At 35.9% G+C, this 27,718-nt stretch overlaps 1 protein-coding gene across 2 annotated transcripts; it reads right to left on the bottom strand.

Annotated features, from left to right (window-relative positions):
* Positions 1-8: 8 nt before the first annotated feature.
* Positions 9-27,718, bottom strand: LOC148822382 (solute carrier family 35 member F5-like). 2 transcript variants are annotated; one of them, XM_088931453.1, is made up of 17 exons: positions 27,625-27,718; positions 24,451-24,580; positions 23,377-23,438; positions 22,900-23,041; positions 20,924-21,073; positions 20,582-20,644; positions 18,534-18,615; positions 16,873-17,063; positions 15,510-15,591; positions 14,827-14,914; positions 13,720-13,784; positions 12,537-12,641; positions 5,685-5,844; positions 4,233-4,323; positions 3,575-3,729; positions 2,175-2,266; positions 9-563 (listed from the first exon to the last, which is right to left on the bottom strand). In XM_088931453.1, exons 4-16 carry the CDS (start codon positions 23,032-23,034, stop codon positions 2,182-2,184), a joined length of 1,452 nt encoding a protein of 483 aa, XP_088787579.1. In that variant the 5' UTR covers positions 23,035-23,041; positions 23,377-23,438; positions 24,451-24,580; positions 27,625-27,718; the 3' UTR covers positions 9-563; positions 2,175-2,181. The 2 variants fall into 2 exon arrangements, with proteins under 2 accessions (XP_088787579.1, XP_088787578.1); XM_088931452.1 differs by lacking the exon at positions 27,625-27,718 and adding an exon at positions 25,157-25,275.

The raw sequence follows: 27,718 nt of genomic DNA, 5'->3' as shown, positions 1-27,718 counted from the left end.
ATCTTCTATTCTTCATTTCACTTTATTTTTGTAGTTTCACAATAAAATATAATACTTTCTTTGTTCATATTAGAATTCTTATGTACATGTTTTGACATGGTACCCTTTACTACATTCATAAACTATAATTAAATAGTGTTTAGATTGTAGCTTGACATTTGGAAGTAGTACCAAATCACATATTTACATGTGGCTTACTTTGCAGCATGCCATTCATTATCCAGCATCTACTGAAAATGAAAAAAGCCAACCATTTTTACAGGCTTTAGTGTTCTGTACATGTGTTGTGTTTCAGGAGGTCCCTCCATTCTCTCATCTCCACATTCAGTACAACAGGTTCACTGGTCCAAAAGTGTATATTCTTCCATGTTTTCAAGCCCATGTACCATTAATCAAAAACAAATCTGATATCCAGTTTAAAGGTGTGGATGAACAGCATATCAGCTTGAAGGGATCAATTATCTGAATGTCATCTACAGCATATAAAAAGAGGCACTGGAAAGTCAAGTCTCCTTCAGGCTTCTCCAGGATTGTCACATCGCCACACGTTATTCCTTTCCAATCTGAGGAGAAAAGAATGAAGTAGTAAAATTACCTGTTGGGATTTCTCCAACTCTTATTCCTTTACTAATTGTTACTTGGTTGATGCATATAACCAATGTGACCTACATTTGCAAGGCATTGATATAGCTGTGTATTTTGCTGGAAAAAGTCGGGTGAATTCCCTTGCACAAAGGTACAACAATGACGTGCCCACCTGGGATGTGATCCAAAAACATTCCACTTACAAGTCCATTTAATTTAGTGCTGTCCTTCACAAAATGTTCAAGTTTCCAGATAATCAACATATGAGCACGCACATCAGCTCATGTTACAAGCTGGTGGGAATGAGGATTATCCAAGGATTACACCAATGCACAGACGTCTGAGGGCCAGGGTACAGTGAGGGCTGGTTTGCCAGGGGCATTCTGTCTCATGGTGAAGCAGGGGCTCCAGGGACAGGCAGGGTCCCCGCAGGCCTGCAGTGACTTTCTCAGCCTGATGTGGACTTCCTCCCCTAAATGGCATGACAGAGCTTACTGTGTGCCAAAGGAAGCATGGCTCTAACAGAAGGGCATGTCAGGGAGAGCATCTCTGCAGGTCCTCATTCTCCCCAGGCAATCGAGGGGTTAGAAACATGAGCCGACCTGGAAACACTTTGCAATTCAGAAAAGGGGGCGGACATAAAGTACAATTAATTTAATCACAAAAAATGTTGGTAGTGAATATATAAACTACACATAGGAACACTTAGCAACAAATGGTTTAGCAAAATGGTTGCATTTTTTCAGTGCACCACATCCTTAACACTGACAAGTGCAAATTCTGACAAAATAAATCTTTTACAACCAAAGAGCTCACAGACTACAAATGTAGATATTGCTTTTGTAGTCAACGGGATTTCTAAAGATAGCTTCCACTGTAGTTTTTTTCCCAAATATTTAATGTTGAATAAAAGGCAGATTCTCTCTTTTCCACTGATACCACAATGAATAAACACTGCAAATGTAATGTAAACTGACAACAGATGGTCAGCAGTTAAAATGAAGTGTCCATTTATCTTCAATTGCATATGCAATTAATTGATTAAACAGGAACCACAAATATCAACATAATATTACAATCTTTTCCAAGTAAAGCTTTTGAACTGAATGCAGTGAGCTGATACACAGCTTTAACATGGATAACAAGTCATTGGAATTTCTGTAAAACAGAGACACGCTTGAAGCTGAAATGTTAACCCAAGTGTTCCCAGTTGTTCAACTTTAGCTAATATGAACTTGAAAAGCAGACCACAAGACACATTCATTGCTAAAAAAAACAAATCAGAAACATATGAAAGCAGATTGTTTTTATAAGACGCATTATACCAAAGAAATCAAAGAAAAACTGAAAACAGAGTAAATAAAACAGATCAGTGTAAACGTATAGTCCTAATCCATATTTCCTTACACCTTACTTTTAGTGATCTTGTAATTTCTACCTTTGAACCACAGATATTACCACAGCCTTATCTTGAAGTTATGGCCCTTGCCACGATACCAAAGGCAACCTAAACGTATAAGCAAAAATAAACAGAAGTACCAAAACATAATGAATCTGAAATGTCAATTATCAGAATATAATACTTCTACCTCTTGCTTATGAACAGCAGCTGGTTCCATCATCCTGAACCACACCATGCATAGGAATGAGGCTCTCGCACTGCTCGCTGTCTCCTGGAGTTCTGTGTAATATACGACACCTCTTAAACTTACGAAAACAACTACAGAGTCCAAAACCAACTCTTGCTCCTTCTAAGCTCCTAGAAAGGTCATCAAAACAGAAAAGAAACATTTTTACTTCTTTAAATGTCATCACTTATCAACTGTTTTTTTCCCCAGAGAGGTATGCCACCGCTTTTGAAAAGAAGCCATTTGCTTACGAAGAAAAGACTTTAGAGGTACCAAATTAATTATAACTTCTGGCCCAGGAACTATAGATGATTTACATATATAATATTAATGAATACAGGAACCAAAACATTTATTGCATGTTTAATGCCTCTGAATATAAATTCTACTTTCCATCAGAATATAATGCATACAGAACAGCTTTATGGTTTAAGAAATATCTCCCTACCAGCAGAGCCAAAGAGTTAACTGTCATACACGTACAATAAACCTTAACCACAGAAGTCTTTGTGAAAGGAAACAGCAGTCCTGGCCTTTGCATAATCAAATATTAAATACAAACTAAACACCCCACACACTGATTTGCTGTAAAAATTCTGATTCAATTATAAATAAGAAAAACCTAACCAAAAGGTCTTTTGCTGTATATCTCACTTTTCCTACATCCCATGAACAACTGATGTTCAGGGACCTCAGTGAGAAATAATTAAGGACCTGTACCCAGACCTTAAAATCTCAGCAAGGTTGTCAGATAGGTTTATTAAGTTTGCAAAGCCTAATTACTTTTCTCTAATACTATTTTAAGGATCCATTACCATACATTCAGGGCTTCACTGCAGTCATTATAAAATAATGGATATGGATGAAAAAAAAAACTGTCAACCAATGCAGTAATATTAAAAAAAACACAAAAAAGTCAAAAGGTATGTTAAATAAATATACTACATTAAAATGCATATAGTAGCAATACTTTCTCAGTTTAATATGTATTTGCTCAAAACATATGTTATTTTTTACTTTATCTCAGAAGAGCATTTGCTCAGTATTTAATTGGTTATCCATGTATGAAGAAGAAGCTTGGACATTCCTCTCACTGGGAACAGAAGACCTAAACTCTAAGTCTTCAAGTAAAACAAACAGCATGACAAGACAGCAAGTCAGTGTTCTACATACAGTACAGCCATTTCCATTCACAGCCTCATTTACAGTACATGCCTCATTCTAACACTGACCAAAACTGCTTTTGTGCCAGTCACACACACAGCAACGTGAATAACACGATATTAAGGATATTGTTGTGTGAACAGGGAGCATGCAATCCCTGCCTCCCACAGTCGCACGTGCTTCATCTCGCCTCTCACCTCTGAATCCGGTGTTTCCGGCAGATGAAAGCGAAAACCCTCCTCACCCCCACCATGACTGGATCCCAGTTATTGTAGTGACACAAGAGAGTGGCGATAAAGAAGGAAAGAAATACAGGAATGGCCCCTGCGAAGACCAGCCAAGAGAACTGCACCTGGAAAGACAAAAAGGTACAGTAACTGCTGCAGTCTTCTCCAATACCCTGACAAATCCATGGCTATCCATTACAAATCCATGGGGCATGACGGCTTAATGAAACTGAGGTTTCATTTCATTATTTTTGAATAAATCATCCAATTACTTCAGAAATCTAGTTGCACTCAATCTAAAGTAGATACCGTTTAGCACTTATTAGTTGAGATTATGGGAAAAATGTGCATTACGTAGCTATTTAGCTCTTATTCATCATTAATTAAGACACAAAGAAGCTACAGGTTGTACAGTAAAGCAATATTCACATTATTTTACAATTTTGACAGTTCCATCACACTATTTGCAATCTGTATAATAAAAAGGATATGTAACATACATGAATTCACTGAATACAATTCTTAGGATGTACTGTACTTAAAGATCTCTTTCCGCTTCCTTTAACTGCAACTTTTACTTTCCTAACTAAATAACATGATTTAAAGAAAAAACACAGGACCATCCTACCTTCTGCATGCACATATCCGCAATAATGGACAAAGGAATTGTAAGGCTCAATGCAAGTGTACCTATCAGCGATGAGGTAAGAAAGCAACCCCTGAAAAAGAATGCAGATATGAATAGACTGACAGAGCAATTTCAAGTATTTTTGACACCAGAGAGTTAAAGAATCATCTTTTCTTTTTTGTACTCCAAGTGCTCACTTTCACAAACTTTTAGTAGGATTTTTATCATTAGAAAAACTCCACTCCCGGGCATGCAGATAAATCACTGAGACCCAGAGCACTCGTTGTAGTCACTGAACAATGAGCTCCACATTGCCAATCCAGAGATAAGCCATTTGCTTCAACTTTAATTGGTCTTTAAGAACTGGTAATGAAGCTGACACTATGGGAGCAGCTAGCGTGTCTTTTCATCGTGTTTTTGACATTGTCCTTTTTTTTTTTAACATAATGGGAAATCAGATTAATGACCTTAACCTTGGTTAAAAGGCAATATTAAAAAATATCGGTTTGCCATTTACAAAAAAATCAGTCATGAGAAATAAAAAAAAAGATTTTATATTCTTAAGTAATACAGTACATACACACTCACGAGTTGTACTTTTTAAGACATTTCTATGAAGTGAGTAAAAACTGGATGAAAGCAGCTTTGCAAACCGAACTGTGAATGAGCTACAGTATATAGTGTGATGTTTCGAAAAAAACATGCATTTCCATTACACGATTTAGCATACAGTGTCGTTACTTTACAAACAATAACAAGAAACAAGGTCTGTTGTTTCTGATAACGGACATTTGCTCCTCTTAGTTAGCAGATAATCTCCCTCCATATCAACAGTATAACATTTGTAATAGCTAAACAAATTAGTGCATGACTAATACAAGTTTTAGACTTAAATATTCTCTGTGAACTGAACAGAGATAAACAAAATGATAAGTCTGAAAAACAACTGAAGAAATCAGAGTCTTCTGAGACCGTAACATAAACAAAGATGACAAACCCATTTGTAGGCAAGCTGAAAATTGTTTATGTTATAATATACTATTTAGATCAGGGGTTCAGAAAACGGCAGATTTTCTATGTCTCTTTAAATCGCCAACAGTTCAAGGCTTTGGAGAAAGAATACATTGGTCCTGTTAGACCTTAATTGGATTAACCTTTTAAACCTGGTATGGAGGTGTTAATAACTGAATGAGACATGAAAAGTCTGCTGTACTTCAGACCAATGACCCAAGCTGGGAACAGCTCAACTACAGAATACACTGTGGTCAATCAATATAGAAAATTAAATTGGAAACATTATAACAAACTTCACAAATATAAAAAATGCCTCTTAAAGACATAGTAGTGTATATCACTACATGCCTCTAACTTTTAAAATCTTCTAAAAATACCACTTTGAGACAAAATTAAATTTAATCAATACGTGTACTTCTTTAGTCAACAAAAGCTTACCAAAGCCACAGGAACTCTGAAAGGACTGTTCCAATAAGACCATTTATGATTATGTACATCCACACAAGTTTGCTTGGCAATTCAAAAACTTCAAAGCCGGTGTAATGAAGTAAGAAAAAGCCAGGCCATATCAGCAAGAGGTTAAACAGGCCAACAAACCCTAAGTTGGGAAAGAAACACAACAAACAAAGAGTTAACCATTGACAAAACATACCAGACAGTTGTCTCAAAACAGTAGAAGTTCAGAAGTATTAGAAAAGCATTTAATTCAGAATTTAAATATACTGTATATGACCATTTAATACCAAAGATCTTGGTTAGAAAAATACCCCTTTCCTTCCCCTGCTTCTGTATTTGAATTATTCAGTAAAACAGTATGAGATTTTTTTAAGTGAAAGTCATTCGTTCATACAGTTTATTGCATACCTCGGCTATTACAATTTCTTTATGCTGCGGGCTGCATTTAATATTGAAAGGTATTTTATTCCCATTTAAATAACGAAGAAATAACACTATGGCTACAAACAAATCTTGTTTATTGCATTTGAAAAAAAAAATCAATGCATCCTAAATAATGCATATTTTCCAAAAGGTCAAAGTGAGTTTTGGAGCATTTATAAGCTTCACTACTGGGTAGATCAGTAGAGCAAGCAAGTGGAACTTCCACAAGGGTAGGGACACTGAGATACAGGTTTGAGACCAAGCCAACAAAACAACCTACTGTATAAAGGGGGAATTTTATCCCCATAAGAACAACATAAATACTGAGGGTTCAAGTCCAGGTTACGTTTCTAAACAATGCAAATTAAAATGACTTAATTAGGGCAATTAATATCCATGAGGAATAATGTAAGTAGCTTGATGTGTTCCTAACATACAGTTCAGACATGGGTATATACATTTAATGTACCTATAGCCCATATTTTTGTTAATGTTAACATTAGATTTTACTCTTCACAATATTTTTTCTTCTTTTCAGCAACAAAATAACCCATGAACCAGCGAAAAATGACGCAAGTGTGGGGAATTTATACGTTGAGTTCCTCAATTCATCGGCATTGTGTAGAGTTTTATAACAGGGACCACCTACTGTATATACAAAATCAACATGGCTGTATTGGGGTAAAAGTTATAAGTCAAGCCTGTGATTCAATAATTTAATTACGAATTCTAAATTAGAAAGTATGCGCATTCATCACAAAAGACCAAAAGGCTTCATCCAAAGAAAAGTATCAGCTTTAAATAGCACGGTTCATTTCTATGTTAAAAATGCTTTCCCATATGGGCCTCACAGGATTGGGGAAAAAAACTCAGCAGTCAATTCAAAGGTCAGTGCTTCCCATTGCTATTCATATACAAGACAAAATCCTTAATATTCATAACTTTAATATTCCTAATGGCCTTAAGTCTGAGAGTTATACAAAAGAACTGGAAGAAACACAGGTGCTCCAGATGGATAAAATCCCAGTGCAGTGTGAAAACTTATGTTATGGCCTAAAGGCTAGTATGCCCTTGAAGAGCTCTGTGTGCACCTCCAGAATAAGGAGGGGCAGAATACTGTTTACCATATCTGCTTCACCATAGCGGTTTCCACAAAGCCTGTTTCCAAGACGACAGCAAGTTAAAAAGCAGATTCAAGGAGAGCTGCTGAATTTTAAACTGAACAAGGGGAACATGTGGATTTGGCACACAGGACATGGAGCTAAACTTTACAGCAAGAATTCTGATAAATGCCATGACCACTGAGCGCTGTCTTGCGGTCAGGCCTTCCTGTCTCGAGAGGTTCATGAGCAAGGCTGAAAAAAATCAGCCCAAATGGTTATATATGCCTTATTTCATGAGGTTCCAATAGTTAAGGATAGTGGCCATTTAGTTAGATTTGATTTAAATGTACTTCAAGCGAAACATACATACATTTTGACTTTATCAAAATACTAGACACAACTGTGCCATAGTGATATTTACGTCTAGTATAAATTTTACTGTTTACTTCATTGTGGGGTGCATTTTCTCTCTTTAACATGCAATCAGCAGTCACTACATTTTAACTACATCCCAACTGAGCAAAATGAATGGGATTTATGTAATATTTTTAATTACTTAATTAAAATATCATAGTTGTGATTAATTTGGATGATGGGATAGGGTTCTAGTTTGTTGTTTTCCTTATTTATGCTATTAGCCTGGGTCAGGTCACTAGCTGACTGTGACCAGGATTCCCCAAACAAGTGGTATGAGGAGGGGAGTTAGTTGGCCAGGACTCACTCAGCTCTCAATAAACAGCAGCCCCTGTGGCCTTGCCTGTAACATGTTGAAAGACAAATGGATTTAAGGTGAGCAGATCAGAGGAGTCTACTTATACTTCCTCATTCTCCTGTGTGTGTGTGGCTGTGGGTTTCGTAGTCGAGAGCCAAGACGTTAAAACACACAACTGACCTCCAAATCACCAATAATTGGAAAATCTACTAGACGAGGGTTTACCTAAAACACCACAAATCACCCACTATGTTGCCACTACGGGAAACTGCAACTGAAATGACAAGCAGGAGACTTTTCATTCAGCAGGGATGTAGGAGTCTGGAATAAGCTATTCAGCAATACCGTCAAAACCAATATCTGGGCTTCTAACAAGAAATGACTGAATGTAATCCTCTGAACAATTAACTACCAGCAACCAACAATCTACATAGGCCAAATGACCTCCCGTTGTTTTGTAACCATTCTTATGCCATAAGAAAAAGGTTTTGCAGTGTGGCTTAACTTATTTATACCCAGATCACCACATTGGTAAAAGCCTTAAAGACTTGAACACAGGTGGGAAAATTATTTTTCCCCTTTTTATTTCATGCAATGGAAGCACTTTACTATTTAACACCAACACAGCAAGGCTTTTAACACAGTACTCAGGACATCATCTGTCCTTTTTACAGTTCGTGATTACAATGCATCTGCGTTTTTTGTCTTGGTGTGCCCTGGCTGTTGGGGTTGCCACCTGAAAGTAGTTTCAGAGTTTGGTGACCTTGAAACATTCAACATATGCTGCTAACATTACAGGGTAATGTTCTGAATGTGTCTTTTCCTTGATGACATGTACTGTATATACTGTAGGTACAGTAGCATCCCAAAAGTATGCTGATGGTGGGTCATCTGTAGAGGTTTCCAATGGCTTGTTGGGAGATTCCAGCTTGATTACACTCATCACTGAAGAATCTTCACATCCTTGTGCACGGGGGAGAGAGACTCTCTTTTTCTGAAGTCACGGCAGCTCAAAGTGCCTTCTGAAAGGCTGCACAGTGTTCCAATGAACAGACTGGGTCAACACTTTACTCAAATCAAGAAACTAGTGACAGGTCATACTTTAATGCTTTGCTTACAGTCCATTCAATGCGTGAATTGCCACAAGTGAAATGTAGAATATGTTTCTAAATCTGCCATATTAGTCAAGAGCAATATCTTGTGACAATACTGAATCACAACAGCGGGCCAAATCACACAATTCAAAATCCAGTAATGACATTTCTCCTTGGTAGCAGTTTCACATCATTTAGGTTCTTCTAGTTGTAGAAAATTGTACATATTCTTCTTTTGTTCAAGTGAAAACAAAGGCTGTGTGGAATTAATCGTTCCATTGAAAAATACATATATTGGGATATTAATACACTGACTTTCTCAGGTTATAACATTTGAAAAACAAGGCTTCAAAGGGAAAATGTTAATAAAGAAATACACTTGGCAGTTCATTGACGTCAATTGCTGTCAAGTGCTTTAACGTTGTGGTGACTTTCGACATGCCACAAATTCACATGCAATTAAAACTCTTGATGGTCCTACAAGGCAGCTTATTACATTTTTTCCTGCAGCAATTACTGAGAGAACATGCCTCAGATGGGAAGATTAACTCATGCAGCATTTTGTTCAGGTGTAATATAAACTAATCTTTCCCTTGAAGCAGGTGCTTGTGGACAAGTTCTTAAAGTGAAAGTCTTTAACATAACCATCAAGGTTGAAAGCAGATCATAGTACGGTATCAGTCAAAATAAAAATCTATACAGACATGCTAGGGAAAGTATTACTGATCATTTTAGGAAAGGTAAACAATTGATTTTTTTTTACATTAAGCTATAGAATTGAAAGCTTTATATTTATACATTTAGAATTCATGTCTAATGTTATGGCCATTTCATAAAATATAGAAAACAAGTGCAGTTCAGTTCTTCTCAGGGCAACTGAATAATAAACCTTTCTAAGCTAAAGCAACATGTGGTCACCACATTTTTGCATAAAGGAGGATGCACTATATATCAAAACCATAGATGCATGCTGGAGTGTAAAAGAAGCTGCCCCTCGTTTTCCACAGTGCTGCAAACAGCAAAGGAGCTTGAACATGGCAGACAATCAAAGATAAATGTCTGTCTGGATGACCCCATGCGCAGCCATTCCAGTAACAGTCACAGGTGTGGAAAACACTGGTAACACCTGATCCTCAAATGAAGGCTGTGGAGAGCACGGCCTTCTTGTTAGAACTACTGAAAACATTATACATGAGCATAAAGCCACCTTCACGGAAGATGACAAGGGATGCTAACTCGTGATGCTCGGTTGCAGAACAAGAATGGGCCAGTTGACATGGCCAGGATTGCACATGTTAATTGCATGTGTGGGATTGAAAGCCCTTAATTACCTTAAGCCCTCAATTAGACTGAGGGGATTTTTTCAACACAAAAATGTCTTCATGTCTAACTTGGCACGCATCTTCTGAGATTCACAAGGTGTACTACTAATGACTAACAAAAGAAGAATCACTGCTTAATATTACGCTAAGTTCATATTACATAATACAAAGATACTTAATATTAATAACTGTTGCATAAAGCCACCTGGCCAGGTCTTGCACAGGTTGTTAATTGCACGCGTCGGTTTGAAAAGCTGCATCACTTTAAGCGGTAAGTTAGACTGAAATGATTATTTCATCAGAAACATTTCTTCATGTCTGATGTTGAGGTGGTTAACGTAAATATAATGAAAGAAACTGCACATTCAGTAAAATGTTTTATCCTCAAAAGAGAATTATTATTCAATGCTCAGAACCTTTTGCTAAGAAATACTGCTAAGAATACTTAAAGAAAGTATTCAGGTGTCCCATTTTAAGAAATTCCAAACTAATAGTTCATAAACTTAATATTTTATTTAAAATCTGAAAAATGAAATATGTTGATTACATTCAGACTCAAGTATTCCGACTCGTGAACTCAATATTCAAGTAAAAGGAAGCAGCCTTTCCATCAATTACAGCCTCCAGTGTTTTTGAGTACATCTCCTAAACGTTTTGCAGTGCAATTCGTCAGCCTATTCTTCTTTGCAGATTTGCTCAAACTCTCCTGGGTTGCTTGGAGATCACTAATGGACAGCTGTTTCCACATCTTTCCACAGATTCTCAATACGATTCAAGTCAGGACTGGGCATTGCATCTTAAGCTACTCTAGTATAGCCTTGGATCATTAGGTCTAAAGGAGGTTTTCCTCTAAGCTTTACCAGCAGATCTATGTTCTTACTGTATATTCCCTTGACAAGTATAATATAATTCTGCCTCCATCGTGCTTGACAGCAGGGATGCTGACTGAGTGATGCACGATGTAGGGTCTGCATCAAAAGTAACGCTTTTAATTTAGAATTGAAAAATGTCCATTTTGTCTGACCACAAAACCTTTGCCACACATTTGCAGTATGACTTACAGTAGGTGCTCTGTTGCAAACCCCATGTTGTATTTGAAGTTCTCATACATACAAGCCCCCTTTTGTGGAGGGACTAGGATACTATTCACCCATGGACATTTTCATCCATCGTAGCCACTGAACACTGCCATTCAACGTCACTCAAAACTGTTGGTCTCATGGCCACCTCCCTAACCACTTCCCTCCTCGTCCAGCTGCTCTGATCGGAGGGACAACCTGGGCAGCAGCTGGGAGCCTTCCACTGCTCAGTAACTGACTTCAACATGCACAAAGAGATATTAAGGGTCTCTGCAATGACATTACAGCCTTCTCCTGATCTGTGCCTTTCAGTAGCACTATCTCTTAAGTTGTTTTGAAATCTTCATGGTCTTCATGGTTGAATCTTTACTTGAAATTCACTGCCTGCCTGAGGCACAGTACAGATACAGAGGCACTTATTCTGAAATCATATGAAAGACTATTATTGCACACAGACAGAGGCCACTCAACTAATTGGTTGGCTACTTACGGAAGTATTGTGCATCTAAATTAATTACATTTGCTGAAAAACAAAGGTTTTAAATAGTTATGCAATCATGACTTTTTTAATTTCTCCCACATTAATTACTGTATCTACTTATGTCTTTTTTGTGCTTTGAATGTGTATAATAGGTTGTGCTTCTAACAAATTACAGCAAAGTGTTATGACTGCAAGCTTTAAAGCAACAAAATGTGAAAAATGTACAAAGGTGTAAACACTTTTGTAAGGCACTGTAAGAGTAACAGCTGACTAAAATATTAAATACTGCATTTATTGCACTTTATCTACATTATTATAACTTCTGAAATGAAAACTGCAATTATGAGAATTTCCATATAAAAGGTTATAAACAATGGGCTCATCTGCACGTTGCTGGGTTTTAGTTTAAAAAATATGGCTGTTGCGTATTCCCACAATTTGACATATTCATAATGCATTCTGTAATACACCGATTGTATTTCAAAGTAAATGCAACCCTTGTAAGTTGAATATGAAAATGGTGTCAACTAAATCAATAAATACTAATAAATATTATATTAGCCTAATCATAAGACCTTCCCTTAGTATGAGACTGGCAATTAAAGCACCATTTAACATACCAAAGAACATTGGTATATCAAGCTTGTCCTCCCGATCCACCTTCCTTTTAATCATCACAATGTAGACAGCATACAGTACAGCGCCCACCAGTGACCAAAGAGAACCTTTGAAACAGGAGAAAAGGGAAAAATAAGAGCAAAGGCAACATCATGTAAATAAAGGTGGGTAGCTGCGTCAGCATGCGTAGGCTGCAAAGGAACAAGTAATAGGTTTATTCCATGCTGAAAAAAAGAAGAAAGAGAACACAACGTTTCGGCCGTGGAGCCTTCTTCAGGTGTCACACCTGAAGAAGGCTCCACGGCCGAAACGTTGTGTTCTCTTTCTTCTTTTTTTCAGCATGGAATAAACCTATTACTTGTATCATGTAAATAAATGCCACAGTAAATGAATACTCCATTGACTACATTCAGCATGTCCTTTAAAACTTCACTGTTGTTAGAGACGTCCAGGGATTTCCAGCAATCCCACGTGGAGCTTGTGTGGTGACACACAGAATGACCCAGAACCCTTGTCTGCCAATGAATCTTCTTTATCAGTAGCTCTCCATGTGGTCTGATTTGAAAGACCTGCAGTACATTAAGGCTCTGTCTCATTGCTCCTTAGTGAAGGAAAATCAATTATCTCATCCGTCTACACAACAAGGATTTCTGAACTACTCACTTTTACATTAAACCTGAGTTCAGATCAACCACTGAGTTATCCATAATAAAGTGCAGCAGTGACCAAGACTGTAACATTCGTGCCCTTTGAGACCTCATAAAGTTCTTAACTTACAATTCAATTAAACTTCAGCTAACCAACTCTATAGGCCATAATTAACATTATTAATTATTAATTATTAATTAACATTCTAGATAGGGATATTTGTAATGGTATTTTTTTTTCTGAGGGAATTAAAACCTATTTAAAAATCAACTTATGACAACACATTTGGTAATATATACATATTATACACATACTGTACTTTTTCTCCTAATGGAAAATGACATTTCACAACAGGGTGATATTTTAAGAATATGGCTCCATGAGAAATATGTGATTAGACATTTAGCAATCCTATCACTTATTACAGATTATCTTTCAGATACAATAACAGATGGTGATAAAAATCTTATGGAAATGCAATTTGAACAGAGCAGCATATTCGGGCAAATTCTGTTGTAATTTGAAAAAAAAAATTACCTATTGTGTCTTTCCCATCTGAGCTATCAGATCCTGACAAACTCACAAGAGCAACTCCCCCCATGCTGAAAAAAAGTAAGAAAAAGTTAAATACAACTCTATATGCATTGTGAATAGTACAAAGCATTAAAACATTCAGTAACATTACAGTAATTGATGAACATAGAGCGCTCACTGAAAATAGAATAAAGCTTTCAATTCATTCACACAGCCTGGGCAACAGCTACTGTAGATGTTTATCTTGTCATCAAGGGAGGTCTGTCTACATGAGTAATACAGCTGAAACGATGTAAATGCAGGTGATTTTTCCGATTTTAAGACTTAAAGAGCTCAATCCCCCTCAGCCTTTGTCCTTTGCTTCTGTTTACTTCTTGACCGAGAGGTCTATTACCAGATACTGTAGCTACAACCCAGGTTAAATATCATTTTCATATTTCGAAAAACATCTTTGCTGTAACTGAAAGCACAGTAAAGCAAATGGTATAATTCACTGCTTTTGCACACTCTGCATTCAAATCACCAATTTGCACTTTATTTTTCTGCTAGATGGCTGACTGGAACTAGGCCAGAGGAGACTTTTTCTCAGAACGCAGTCATACCCGTGTACCCTGAGCTGCTGTACTAACCTATTTCACGCTGGGAAAAACTTAAGCAACTTTGTGTGACTTTCAGGTCCTTCTCAGAAGCAAGTGGCAACAGGCGGTGAGATTTTGGCTGAGCTCAATTTTTTCTACCATATTAAAACATCAATTCCCTAACAAAAGTGGAGGGGGGGAGCTGTAATTTAAAGTACACATCACGATCAAGTTCACCCTTCAGTAAAAGTTATATTGATGCACTATAGGCATAAACAGATTTATTTCCATCAGTTTTTTCCACGGCATTATGAAGCACACTAATGTTCTATAACCATCAATAATGTCGGAGTATAAAAGAGGAACATAATACTGACAATACAGCTTAAAAAGTACAATTTTCCACAAGGACACAAGCTTCTTAATGGATAACATTCTTCAATTTAGCTGTACATATAGCTGCCAATTCTGTCAGAGCAAAGCGGCTTCATAATTTGAAAACAGAACTTCGGTCTCACGTCTATTTACTCACCTAAGAATCACTGCTAAAAGCTTGGACAACGTAAACCTGTCACTGCTGTTGCTAGGAAACACGGCTGCTAGAATCAGGGTGAACAGACCTGAGGGCAAAACAGAAAAAGATCATAATTACATCATAATCACACCGCACAAACACTTCCGCATTTAATTTTCACACATTAGTAAATCTAGTTCTTCCATTTAGTTTTTCATTTTAAGAACACATTTACTTTCTAAAAGCACTGCTTTAATGCATGAAAATGCAACCCACTGCGAAGATCTTCAAAAGTCTCAACAGTTGCAATCCACTGATTACATGCTAACTAGAGAAAAAAAATACAAAAAATGCTTTGCTCTTTAAAATATATATTGATGCAGCATGCCAAAATGTAACCTTGATGAAACAACATTTATTCTAAATTATATGTAACTTGCTCCTTTATGGATACTTTCTTTGTATGGTGCTGTCAGACAGCAGGCTTGCTGACGTTATTAGACAATAACATATTCTATAAATTTTCTTTTCATACTTGGCACCTATAACAATTAGTGTTGTTATGAGGAAAACTGACTCTTTTCAAGTCAAAAATGACTTTTCTAATATAACAAAGACTACAATCATTTTAATAATGATTGAGATTTAAGAACAACAGAAATAATTACCACATCATAGACGGCTTTAATCGGTAGACTCACCAGAAGTTGAAGATAAAATGTTCACAATGGCTACTTGTGTATCAGATAGTGCTTCTTGATAAGAGAAGTTAGCTAGGAACCACTAAAAAGAAGAACGAGAACACTGTAAAATTATCTCTTGCACAGCACTACAAAAACAAAAATACTTAAGCGACACATGTCTAGACTAGACCTCCTGCAGGTATAGTATTTTAAAACATTCTATAAACACAAAAAGGGCGCACTTCATTTTCACACAGGAAGGGAACCATGAGACCAATATTTATTTTTAATGAACCCTAAGGTATTTACTGTTGATAACTGCTTTAATCCTAGAAAAAAAACAAATAAAAAAGACACCAGCAACTAGACACCTCTTAATTTCACATCCACACCAGCGCAAGAAATATAACATTTAAAATATTTCAGCAGGATGAAACTTTAGATTGGATTTCCTCAAAAACATTTTTAAATGCCATTAAACTAGCACAACGGGGTTCATAAAGACCTACTCAATTTATTAAAATCAAACCTGAAACAAACCATACTGTTTACAAAATAAGTAGACCACATGTTTCTGAGGCTAGCAATACAAAAGCATTTTCTCTTGTTAAATGACAGCTGGCAACACATTTGAGCATATACACTGGGAAATTGACAATTATTTCAAGCAATTATATTGTGGAGTCAGTTTGTATATTTCAGGAATCAATATTTTATTCAGAATAATTTTAAATGTTGGAGCCAAAAAATCAGTGCAGAAGAAAAAAAAGGGCATCGAGAATATCTTGGAGATGACAAATTTCCTTCTGCCTCCATTTGTGATTTTCCTGGAAGTATTTGACAATTCTTTGGAATGTCTTTGATGTAGTATTTCTAAATCACACATCTAATGTCACACAACCACTTCGGATCTTGAAAAATAATCACGTGTTCTCATCTGTAGCTTATTTTCCTTTCCATTTAGCAGAGAAATCAAGAGAAAAATGCAATATCATCAGCTGAACACTCATAGCCATGCTGAAAACAGGCAGTGGAACTGCTGAAAACAGAGGGGCAGTCAACTTTAGCATCTGCTTCTAATATAGTCCATTTTTCAAATCAAAAGACTGATAGGTAATCAGTATAGTAAACAGAAGTCAATTTTAACTGCTTTCAAAAAATGCCATACAGTTAAATCCATTTTTATTAGCTGAATTTCCACTAATAGTTACCAATTTGAAAAACGTTTGTACATAAATTTCATATTATCAACAGTATACCTTCATGATTAAGCAGTATTTTTGTGCATCAACTACTATATGAAATCTAATTAATTAGTAAGGTAGGTTGCAAGTTCTTTAATATACAGTAAATGGTATCAGTATATGTTAAAAACGCTTACCACAAAACAAAAGAAAAAGCTGATTTTCGCCACTTGAGTCACTGTTAATTTTCCCACAGTTTTCAGAATTGATTCATGATCTTTTGCTGCTGGGTAAGACATCCGAGAAAGTTTGGCTTCTAAGGCATGCGTAGAAGGCAGCTGTCGTACCTCCATGATGTTGCTAAATCGCACACGGGGCTTTTTGGATGCTGGAATTGAAAACGTAGACTTTTAAATATTGTACAACCTGATCAAAATGTTCTACACAAGGATAGGAGAATGGGTGAATATGCTTTCCATGTGCCAAAAAAATCAAGGAATCAATTTTGGAATTCATCTCAGTTTAACATACAAATACTTTTTATGTACAGTATGATATGAAATAGTACAGATAGAAAAGTGGCATTTGGAATATTTAATTGATTTGATTGCTTTGCTGTTTTTTAAAATGAAAACTCTTATAAGTGTCAATCAGGCACAAAGCCAAATAAACAAAAATACAAAGTATACTGAATTATTTTTTTAAAGATTCAACTAATGTATTATTGAAAATTAATCCCATCACTTAATTTCAAACAAGTATACTGTAACTATCTCAAAATGGACTGATTAATGTTATTTTGGTGCATTCACAAGCAAATGATTACAATAAATACATTAAAACAGTGAGGAAGATCAATTTTCCATATTTTTTTCCCTTTTTCACTACATATGGTTTATGAACAGTAGACTCTATAAGAAAAGAACTGTAGACCTGAGAAACCCAAGGAGTATTTGGGGTCTGAGTAATCAGAGACTTTAGTGAGTTTATGGAAATATTAAAATCCACATGTATGAAAGAACTGAAGCTCTCCTATAGTTTCTCAGGTCTGCAGTTCTTTTCTTATAGATGTCACTGCTTATAAACCACAGGCAGTGAAAAAGGGGGGGAAAAATATTAAGCTGCTGAAATTTCTGTGGCATGAACACCACAAATCAACAGAGCCCTCTTCAATTCTAGCAGAGCTCAACAACTCCACCTGCTGTAGAACTACAGAATATATTATGATGGAAATTATGTAACAAATGTTGGATCTGCTGCAGAGCAGTCAATAATTAAACACAAAACTCCACAATGCTTCATCTTCATTACTGTAATTCAGAGCTTGCTGGTGTATTCAGACATCTTTAAGCTGCAGCGTTTTCAGAACTTAGTTGCTCAGATTTTAACCAAAACAAGCAGTTATCACCCGTATATGCTTCCCTACATTGACTCAACACAGATTTCAGGATAAAATACAGCTCGGTAAACTCTAACTCCTTACATACAATTACATACAACCATACGACTACACTTCATCTGTGCCCTTTGGACTCTGTCTTCTATCAGTTCCTAGTAGATGGCTACAAACCTTGAAAGACCATACTTTCCTTCATAGATGAAGAACATGGAATGACCTACCAGCTTAAATCAGATCTACAAAATTGTCAGCACTTTCAAATCAAGTCTTAAAACTCATCTGTATACTCTAGCTTCAAATAATATTTAATTTACTGTTTTATTTACCAGTCTCTTTTGTTGAATTGATTTATTGCATAGTGTGTTGTTGTTGTTGTTGTTATTATTATTAAATCAGAATTAGTAAATTTCCTGTCTTCCAAATTTCCCCAGAAGAGCAGGGCAATAAATCAACACTTACGTGCCTCACAGTCACCATTAACATCATTAGCTTTTTCTGCGGACAAATCTTGAAACTTTACAGGAACATAAAGTGGTTCACTCTGAAAGAAAATAAATAAATTCTTCAGCTCTTTGGACCTGGCTCATAAAATGACTTAAGATAGTTTTGTACATTTAGAAGTATACAATACACAAAATGAATATGGGCCTTCAAATATATTATTATTTTTTATAGATAACACTTGCAAAGTTGACAAATTCTTCAAACCATTTATTGGCATAATTCATGTGAAATTATTCCTTATTCTGCTTTACTCATGAATCCAAATGTATTAAAATTACGTACAGTGACAGAATCAAAATTCCTCAATAATTATACTTCTGAATTTATTTTTAAGTGACAAACACCTAAAGGTAGATTGATGTGCTAATGAATCTTTAATGAAAATACTCAGGTTTATATAATTGTCACAGGTTAATTGGAAAAGGAGTAAAAGAATAATATTACAGACTACTTCAATTCAGGAGTTTGACTACTGATTTTATTAATTTAATGAGATTAGTGTCCCCTTGTTTCAGCAGGTGAGGACATCATTTTTAATATGACATGACAGATTTATAAAAAGGTTTCATTGGCACTGCACAGATCAAAGAACCAGAGACCAATCAGTGCTGAAAGGACAAACTCATCCTTCTTTAAATAACAGTCAGCTCAGCTCATGTCTTTAAACAGCCTTATAAAACCACTTCTATAGCTACTATTTTTGGTTAATATACTTAAAATCTTAACATTTCCTATATGATAACACTGAAATCAAACAGAAGTCCAAAGTATTTCTAGGGGAGATCAGCAAACATTAAAGTTAGCAAAGAGGCAGTAAAAGTCAACACAGTGCCCTGCTGCTCAGAAAACACAGTACCTGAAGTAATACAGAATGTCTAATTACCAACAGCAAACACCTGACCAGCAAGAGACACCTATCAGCCAATTGGCCCAACTTAGTTTGCTCTTCAGAATAATGTTGAACACTGTACTGTAACTTTAACTGATCCAAGAATGTAGAAGTGAGTTGACTATTAAAAATAAAATATGTGGGAGTTAAATTTCCAGTTTATTCTACTGAGAAACAATTATTCAAACTCATATTAAAAAATTAACTTAATACATCACTGTCTTGATACTTTTGCAGGGCACTATATAGGGCCGGAACTGTGGACCTACATAGCACTGTACATGAAAAAGACAATACATCTGTTGTCCTTAGCTGAAATGAAAACACGCTATAAATAGAGCTGATAATAATTACTTTACCACAAACACCTTCATTACAATATTTACAGCATGTGTAGCTTATTTCTTATTTTGTATCTTATTAAACCAAGGTTCAAACTGTGAAATGGCATTAAAGTTTTATAATATAGATGGGTTGCCTATTTATAAAATATTAGCCTCCTTGGACAGGAAGATTCGATAGAATCAAAAAAGTACTGGCATAAAGCAAATGAATTTGGGGTGAGGTTAGAAGTCATATGCAAATGTATATTTGCAATTCTAACTGCATGCAAGTAAAAATTAACACTAAACATTTCTGAACATGTCATTTATGGCTGGCTGTTTCAGTTTGGCGACACAATTTTAACCTGTCTTGGTCTGTCAGATAATACCACTTAAAACGCTGTCATCATGCTGTGGTTATTATGATTGGACTTTTAAAAAAAAATAGTTTCTCTTGTTAAATATCTACCAGTGAGCTAGATTATTTTTTCTACAAAAACAGCCACATAAAACTCAGTAAGAAAGACTGTATTGACATTAAAATCACTAAAAAGTTTAACAAAAAATCCTGCAAATTAGTTCACATACCACAAGAGTTAGAGGCATGTGACCACAGAATCTTGGGTTTAGATCATTAGAGCTGACTTCTATGATCCAGAGCACTGAGAAACATATACTGTATTTGCTCCTGAATTAACTTGTACACCAAACAAAAACACCTACAGTCAATAAAACCATCTTCGACTGCAATATTTAATTCAAACAGAATACAATTTTAATACCATACTTACTAAGGAGTTGTTTATACCATTGTCTGTAGTGCATGCTGTGAAGTACCCTTCCGCATCAGCAAACTGAAAGATAAGCGGCAAAAACAAAAGACTTTAAATTCTATATGATACTACAGTTCAGTTGCAATAACACTGGGATTGTATTAAAATGTTTTTTTCTATACAAGGGTTTCTAAATATTTATGAATCAATGTATATCGAAAGGGCTCACCAGGACCTAAACCTAGATTCTTTTTAACTTGCGCATTAATCACACGATGATATTTAAAATTTGCAACAAACAAATATGTGCATACCGTATATATACGGTGTGTACTGTATGTGTATTAAAAAATAACTTACGAATGCCGCATGCCGCCCCCGAAAGCCCCTTGTACACTGCTGCCTCCAGGGCTTCCACACAAGAAATCCAAGCAGGTAAAGAACAAACATGGATGTTTTCGCGAATGTGCTGAAGAAGGGTTTGTTATATTCTTTGTCTTTGAATATGTACTAAAGAAAAGAGAAAAACACCATTTTCAACCAACAGCACACCATTCCTAATGCAAGCACTTTAATTCCAAACCGTATTGCAATTATTATTCCAGAACATATTGTGGGATTTGACAGAATGCATATGGAGATATGCATTTTTTTTTATTTTTAACAATCACACTCTTATGTTGAAAAGGTAGAAATCTACTTTTTGTAACTGCTCACTAAACATTTCTTTAAAGCCCTTGTATATCAACAAGACCAACCTTCTCACTGTTAATTCCAAAACCAACACATTATGGCATCTTACCACTCAGCAGAGACACGAATTCTCTGGCAAACTGAAACCCCTCATCAAGTAAAACTTCCTCGCTGCTAGGTGGGTGCAAATTTTAATTTGAATCAGGTTTCAAAATGTCTCTGCACAGATGCTTTGAAGCACCATAAAAAATTAATAAAAATTACAGTTTGTCAGTCCAGGCTAAATTCAATTTAGTCACGTACTGTACAGGTCACACAACCAATTAATTTATGCCGAAATGAAAACTAGAAAAGAACATGCTGCACATAAATAATGAATAGAGATATCTTTTTCCGTGTGCTACAAATCAAAATGACAATCCTGCCATTTCTGTTTGTTATTGTTTCCAGAGCTGTAAAAACTATATTTGAATTTCAGCAATGCTGTTGTAAAAGTACATTAATATTTTGAGTTTGACAGAAAGAGGAAAGCCAGAGATTACTGCCTGTCTAGCTGCTTTCTGCATGCTGAGTGTACTTACACAGCCAAGCCAAAATACACTGTATTTCTTTGTTCATGGTTAGAAGCGTGTTATTGATGCTACAAAATGCTGCCTGTGTCAAAGTGGTCAAAAAACCCACACAAGCAATGTACTAAAAGATAAAAAAAATACACTGTGGAATAAATAACACCTTCAAGATGTACAAGACCTATAAAACAAACGTGAATTACAAATCACCTTCTTGCAGCTGTGGGGAACGTAAATTATTAACTGGAAGGATGAAAAGTGAGTGAACTACCAAAGATTGATAAGAGGATCACTCTGTCTTATAGGAAGGACATTTTTATTCAGACATATTGTCTTTTGCTTGATTTTCCCCAATTATGAAAGTCTAGTCAGGGAATACAGAACCAGAAAGGAAACCAATTCTGCAAAACCTGGGCAGCAGTCAATTGCACACACTTTGTCTAGATGACAAGTTGAAAGGAGCCTCACTGACTGTGTTTATTCTGATCACTGACCTCATCGTGTATTTTTACTTCACTGCTCATCACACTATGTCACAATGCAGCAAATAAAAACGTTGCCCTTTTAAGCACGCGTGCATTACGCTGACATCTGTATATACTTTTGTCCACTATCAAGCATTTGAATATTTTAATGTAATACGCAAAACAGAATGATGAATATAATGACTTAGTTGAAGAACTACAGTTGGCTTTCACTCTGGCTAAACCTGCTTGTAAATGCATTCAAAGAAATAAAACCAACATAAAACGTTATCCTTTTAAATATGATAAGCTTTTTTATACAGCACTTATAAAAGCAATCATATAAGCAGTCAAATTAGCTCAGGCAATGAAATCAGTGTAATTAACAATACATAAGAACTGAAAGTTTAAGATATCCTTTTTGACCTTGAAGACTATCAGAAACTGATCACAGTTTTGCAGATGAGTAAGCCCAACCATGTTATTAAAATCAGGTAGGATGATCTGTTATTCAAATATCGTTTTTTTGAATACCACTGTAAATAATAGTTAAACGCGTTATTTCAATATGCGATTAAAATGGTAGAGAGGACAGGGAATCAGACCATACCGAGGTGAGCTCTGACGAAGCAACCCAAATGACATCTACAAGAAGCAGGATGAAAATCCCCAGAACCATACGCCGCCTCTGAGCTGACGAGCTGCTCTGAGAGCTCATCCTGTTCATAATGAACACCCAAACCATCTGGAAGCTGTAACAAAGAAATTATGCCATTTTAACACCTGCGAACAGTGCACTATTTGGTTTAAAAAATTCAAACCATGCAAAACTTTTATGGGCGATAATACAGAAAATATACAGATGTATACACGATGTATATGTATACATAGCATAAATAAGTATAAAAATAAATACATAGGTGAATAACAACACAGGTGAACTAAAAGACTGTAGTAATGTACTCTCACTAGCAGCACACTTTCTACTTAAACAGGGAAATACAAAGAATTCAAAGAAATGGACAGGATAAGCTACAGAAGTATTGTTTCCTCTCTGATGCACACTGCGTTTTCCTACTGCCTTTACCTGTTTAGAATAAATGCCCAGTTTACAAACAGCTGTCTTGACACTTCTATTTGTGCAGGGATCTGTAAGATAAGAATAAATCAACCAACCAAAAAAAGCTTAAAATGAATATTGGCAGTTCGGTAAATAATACACAGAGTACATCCACATCAACAGAATCCTTTAAATATAAATTAAATGTGTATTCAGGATTTTAAAAATGTGAGAAAATAACATCCAGCACAAAAATTATTATTAAAAAACTTACAGACCACAGAAAACTAAAAGAAAAAAAAATGTTTCCTCAATTTGTTACTGATTGAGGAAACAACTGGCACAACTGATCCAAGAACGTCTTATTTTAAAAACATTCTTAATTTTTGTTTTACACTTCAAATATGGACTACTGTATATCTACAAAATGAAGCATACAGTCTTTTTTCAGTCAAACACAGCATTAATTAGTTGAACTGTGTTGTGTATTGGTACAGTTAACTAAGAAGGTTAGACAAGGTAGTGTCTGCAGAAACAGTATTCAAACCTACAATTGCATTGCAATAAGTTCTACGACAGGTTATATACAGTAAAAGGATTTTGACAAATAATATAACAGACCATAATGTGTTCTTAATTGGTTACTTGTTAAAATTATTTTACAAGCATATTTGCTTTTGCATTTTAGGCAACAATATCCTTTGCTCAGTAACAGTATCTGGCACTAATGAATTCTCTTCAAAAAAACAAAATGTTTTGCAGAATTATTCAAAATGCCTTACCCTATGCATGTCGACAACAACTTGACCTCATTATATTATAACACATTTTCATGTAAGGTTCACAAAATGCCAATAACACCCAATAAGATAACCTCCTTTATTAGAAAGGGTAAACTAAAAACACTGAAAATATGTTTCCAGACACTTGTTATTCTTGATTAAGAAAAAACTATCACATGGTTTTGTAAGCTACTTTATTTTTTTTTTTTACAAAAGAAATAGCCCATAAAGTTCCAACGACCACTAAAAGAGTAGGCACTTAGAATTTTTCATGTTCTAGGTAAAATACAGCCAGAAACCTGAAATGTATTTGGCTTACATTCCGTGGTAAGACAAACAGGTACTGCACTCTCTTCTGGCTTCCTCTCAGTCTCAGTCTCAGCCAGCAGTCAGTGTGTGAAAGAAGAAGGTGAGCATGTAGATGACTTTGTGCATCACAGTCACTTATCCTGGACAGAAGCGGAAACACAATCCAAAGAATGAACACTCTGTGTAATTTTTTTCTAGCATTTCATCAGTGTATATTTCAAAGCTCCACTCAACCTTATGTGAAGAGCCTGGCAAGCTTTCTTTCTGCTGGTATCCCTTTATCTCCACTGGTGCTTTCAAAAACTACAGCTATATTAATACCGCTGGCATGGCCCCAATTCATCCATTAAGTCATATCACTGAAGGAAGCACTCATGTCTGATGTTATCCACGTCGATGCATTAGAATGGAGCAGGTTACCCCAAAAATATCTTAAAATATTTTCTAATTTAATGGAATAAAAACCATGGCTCTCTTTCCTTAAGTACATCGGATAGCTTGCAAACAACAGGAGACCATTAGGCCCATATTGCTTATTTAGTAGCTATGTTAATCTCAAAGTTCCTTGAGCTATTTCTTGAAATAGCTATTTCTTAACCACCTGGCTGGGAATTCTGTTAAACTCATTTAACACAACTCATTTTTTTATTTTCCTTCCTAATTAAATTCCCTTTCTAATTACTTAGCATGAACTAACCCCTCTGTGTTGATCCTACCTGCTCTCCTTAAACATTTACACAATTGGATCAGAACTCTTTTCAATCGCGTTTCTTCTTGACTGATGAAATGTAGCTCCTCTGCCTTCTAAGACCAGGAATAATTCTTGGTGCTCTTCTTTGCATTATTTCAAAGGCTATAATATCATTTTTGTTGTATGGTAACCAAAACTGAATACAGTGTTGTAAATGAGGCTTTACTAGGGCATTGTAAAATTGAAGTCTAACTTGATTTAAATTCCAAACCATTTGCTATGTACACTACACGAGCATTATATTTATTTATTGCTTGCCTACATTGTCTTGTAGAACACAGCAGAATCTGCATGAACACCCAGATCATTTTAATGCATAGATTCCTGCAATTCAATTATATGCATACTGTATGATAACTATACATCTTATGTATCATTTTTTCCACGACATTACATTTCAATGTCAATCGAATGCCAAATCTATCATTCCCATCCCTTTCCACTTTTTTAGTATACCTGGTGTCCCTCTAAAAAGTAAACTGTTTTCTAACTATGGCAGAATCTAGATTGCTGATGTACTGTAGATCAGGAAAAGCAGAGGGCCTAAAACAGGTGTCTGCAGCAAACCACTGCTTAGGTCTGCCCAGTTAGGAGTTATGCCCCTTCAGATGACACATTATTTCCTCTTCACCAGTGCATTCTGGATGCATGTGCATACCTCATGCATTCCCCAAACCTCAACGAAAATATCCTACATGTAAAATGCAGAAATGCTGCTGCAAGAAAAACTTAAAAGAAAAGTCACTTCATGTAACTTTCCAACAGTCTAAGAAAAAGGACGCAGTTGATTTCATTTACAGATACGTATAAACTGCACTGAGGTTAGAACTGTTACTAAAGATATCACAAAAGCAAACAGTGCCGAACGATGCCTTAAGTTTGCAACACAAAACAAACATTATTGTAGAAAAGCAAACCAAAATTATGTGCACTATTTATATTATGTACGAATCAGTGCATTTTAATTTGAAATGCTATGCGTCGTAAAATACACATGCATATCTCATGCAGAAATGAATAATACAAACCCAAGAAGATACGGTATTTTTTTAAATGGAACAATAAAGCAGTTAGGAAGCCCAACAGAGCCCAGAATGCATTGACCACTAAACATGAATATTTTATTTAGCATCTGACACCAGAGAGCTCTGTGTTCGCTCAGTTAGCTGGAAGGCAACAGACTGTAGTAATGAGCACTATGTAAGCAGAACTGGTTCTTAGAAGCCTTCCGGCTGGAATTCAGCGAGTTTATTTTTGGTCACAATTAACCAATAAAATACATGACTGTGATCTTGACACAGGCACCGAAGCAGGGCGAAATTCAGACACCCAGGCAGATTCATAGCTGGGAAAGTGGCAGGAATCCTATTTAAATTGCCGCCAATGTTGTAATGTAGTAATAGACGACATACACTTGTTAGACGATCCAAGAGCTTCTATTGACGTTAATATTTTACTGTAAATTGAATAAGACTATTAATAAAATAGCTTAAAGACTGGTCACTAGACTGCGCTGTTCAACACAATGTCATTTTGTGTGCTAAAGATAGTATTAATTTTAGTAAAACGTTAATAGTTTAATAATCAAAATACCAATACGTCTAGCATGTTAACAGTGTTATATACAGTATTTTCCGTTATCTCGCACTCCAACAGTGATATTCTCTTTCTTGAACATTGCACATCGCAGCGGGAACCACGAGTTTCGCAAAGGAACTGCAGTCAATCTCTGACGGTACCGCAGATCAGAGTAATGATGCTCTGAAGACCGTGATCATCGATGAAATGATAAACCCGCATAACATTGGGCACGACAGTCCACGCAATCCCTCCCAGACGCCGGCTTCCCACTTCGCTCGTGGGAAAACTCAGCGTCACACAAGTCAAAGCGCTATACGTGGTCATTTTAAATTAGGAAAGTGTGATTTTAATGCCAGACTATGATTTCAACTTGTTTTTACTTCACCGAGTGATGGCCCGAAAAATCTGTCCGGAGACACGATTTGCATACTTCTCACTCACACTGAAACAGCGCACTGTTCTGCATCAACGCGAAGGGAAAAGAAGTCCTCACCAAAAGCTATTTCGGTCTATTATGTTCCCAACTTGACATTTTCAGGTCTTAATAAAAAAAAATCGAATAAATTGCACGAGTGACCTCAAAACAGGGTTCAGATGTAAAACGAAATTATTATAATTCATAAATCGAATGCCTGTAGTCCATTTTGGCTTTAAATTTTATGCACGAGTGTCATTCACAAAACGTCAGGCAAGCAATTTCAGGCTGTAATTGGACACTTAGCTAAATGTAATACCTGCCCCGTGTAGCTAGCATTGAAATATCTTGAGAACTAACAAGATAGTTATAGTTTTCTCTGTAGAAATATACCTAACTAATCAAATGTAACGCTTTGTAATAATCGCTACAGTTACCTGTATCTTAAGGAGGAACACTTCCAAACCCCAACTAGTAAACATTGACAACATCCAAAACCTCTGCGTTGCTTCCTGCTCAGGTGACTGTAGT

Source organism: Atractosteus spatula, chromosome 13 (assembly GCF_055471065.1).
Source record: "Atractosteus spatula isolate fAtrSpa1 chromosome 13, fAtrSpa1.hap1, whole genome shotgun sequence".
Lineage (NCBI taxonomy): Eukaryota > Metazoa > Chordata > Actinopteri > Semionotiformes > Lepisosteidae > Atractosteus > Atractosteus spatula.
Note: the sequence above shows the minus strand (reverse complement) of the source record. Positions and strands in the feature narration are given on the sequence as shown.